Source organism: Acyrthosiphon pisum, unplaced genomic scaffold (genome assembly GCF_005508785.2).
Source record: "Acyrthosiphon pisum isolate AL4f unplaced genomic scaffold, pea_aphid_22Mar2018_4r6ur Scaffold_21091;HRSCAF=23007, whole genome shotgun sequence".
Lineage (NCBI taxonomy): Eukaryota > Metazoa > Arthropoda > Insecta > Hemiptera > Aphididae > Acyrthosiphon > Acyrthosiphon pisum.
The window spans coordinates 1249-3549 of NW_021770520.1; the positions used below are offsets into that span (position 1 = coordinate 1249).

The following is a 2301-nucleotide window of genomic DNA, read 5'->3' on the forward strand; positions in this document are numbered from 1 at the left end:
AACTTTAAAAATTAGTTTATATTAATATAATGATATACAATGAATTTAAAGTATCATATTTTAATATTGGGTTTAAAGTTGTACACATTTAGTAATAATTACTATTGTTTATAATAAGTCAACAATTTATTTGTAAATTGTATTAAGTATATTATGAATAGTATTCTTTGAATATATATTACATCATAGTATAACAGGGGCGTACACAAGGGGGGATGTGGGGGTCAGATCCCCCCCATAGGCCTTTTTTTAAATTTTATAAAATAGCGTACTTAATGACTTAATGTAAGGAAATTACAAGGAAAAAAAATGGCAAGGATTTTTTGTAAATTTTTATTTTAACACATTCAACAATTAATTAAAAATAATTTACTAAATATTAATCAGTAATCATATATTTATTTCATATTCATATAATCGTATTATGTGATATTTGATAATATGTATATTATATATACAAGTTCATAGGAACATTCCTATCAGTGCTGAAGAAGTAATTGATGAATTGACTAAAAAAAAAAGAAAATTAAATTTTGTTCTATAACTATTTGTAGAATTTAAAATAAAATGTATTGAATATATATATATGTTTTATCATTTATTAGGTATTTAAATGTGCACATACCTAGGTTTAGGTATTTTTGTTCCATAATAATTTGTTTGCAACTGATCCCCCCCCCATACAAAAGTTATGTATACGCCACTGTAGTATAATACTATAGGTTTGTACTATCATAAATAGAAAATATTTTAATATATGATTAAGATATTATAGGTAGGTACACTAATAACATAATAATAAACAAGTATAAATCACAAATTTACATTAATTAGCAGACAAGTATAGCTGTAAGTATGAATATTAAGCATTGCATGAATATACGACACCACGGCCGCCCGCGAAACTCTCCTACGGATGACGTCATGCATAATAAGACGCTGCGGGGGGAATGCTTTGTTTACGTGACTATGAGGCAACCTTTATTATCTATAAACCACGGACTACTACACTGGACTGGAAACGAGACGTTTATCGCCGTGCCGCTTAGTGTCCGCGAGAGAGGTGTACGAGGGGAAATCGTACATGAGCGAATCTGGCGCCATCTATACTTTAATGATAAACCATTTACCAAATTTATTCCCGCCAAATAAAACTACATAATATATATTATAATAAGCACCACGGACTACTATTATGTTCAACCCGAACATTCCCAACTCTAAAGAGTAAAGACTAGGATAATTTATCAGTCAGCACCATAAAGAATATTGACGAAGTACGTCTTATTTTTTAAAACAATTTTGCCCTAATTTATTTTTGAAATGCGTGTATGTTCAGTTGCTGGGTGTAACAACCAAGATCGTGATATTAAAGTGACACTTTTCAGTGTCACAAATGCTAATAAATCATCTTGGGACGCTGCAGTACGTAGTTCAATAAGTAATCAGGTAAAAGATCTGAAGTATGTTTGTTCAGAACATTTTTTACCTGAAGATATTTGTACTACATATGCATTACCATCAGACGTAATTGAAGTAAGAGTTAATATCAATAGGTATATATTATAAAGAAATTTGGTATTATTATTAAAGTTAATTTATTTTAAAGGAATTTGGGCAGAAAAAAGTGTTTAAATTGAAGAAGGGGGCTATTCCCTCGTTATTCAATCAAATAGACTCTAAACAAGTACTCTCTCATGGTATTGAATACCAAGCACCAACTCAATCCTTTAGAAGAGAACTATTTACAGTAGAAGTAATTTAAATAAGTTAAAATAAGCTAAAGGGTTTAATACCCATTTATTATACATAAATAAATAAAAAAAATAATAAATAGATTAATTTTATATTTATGTAATCTTAAGAATTTATATTTTAAGGCCCCCAAAATTCTTAAAAGAAATATTGATTCTGTTGATTCAACATCGAACAATACATCATGCAAACATATTTGTTTAGTAGATATCAAAGTAAATATTATGACTAATTATAAAAAAATACTATATTCTCTAATGACTAATAGTACTAACTACTAATATGTGCAATATTAAAATCATTTTGTTTAGAAACAAGCATTTTTCAAAGATTTTTTGTTACTTATTGATTCTATAAGTTTGCCACTTGGTTGGACAAGCTATACCAACAACAACACGGTAGTATTTTACAAACCAGTTTTCATAATTGAACAACTTGTAATTGAAAAACAAATCATAATCACAAATGATGAAGACACACGTTTTTATATTTTTAATAAGATGATAGATCCAAAAAATGTAGGGTTGCTGCAGATACAATTTCCTC

The 2301-nt window shown here is 28.2% G+C and overlaps 1 protein-coding gene across 4 annotated transcripts in view; it reads left to right on the top strand.

Annotated features, from left to right (window-relative positions):
* The window catches only part of LOC103309631, a 3585-nt gene that overhangs the window by 1034 nt on the left and 250 nt on the right, over positions 1–2301 (top strand). Inside the window, exons 1-5 of one of the 4 annotated variants that reach the window (XM_029492247.1) lie at positions 774–1536; positions 1610–1756; positions 1866–1970; positions 2067–2153; positions 2256–2301. In XM_029492247.1, the coding sequence (XP_029348107.1) occupies positions 1324–1536; positions 1610–1756; positions 1866–1970; positions 2067–2153; positions 2256–2301 (598 nt within the window). In that variant the 5' untranslated portion in view covers positions 774–1323. Of the gene's footprint in view, positions 1–773; positions 1537–1609; positions 1757–1865; positions 1971–2066 lie in introns of those variants that run through there. The other 3 variants (XM_029492244.1, XM_029492245.1, XM_029492246.1) reach the window with 3 other exon arrangements.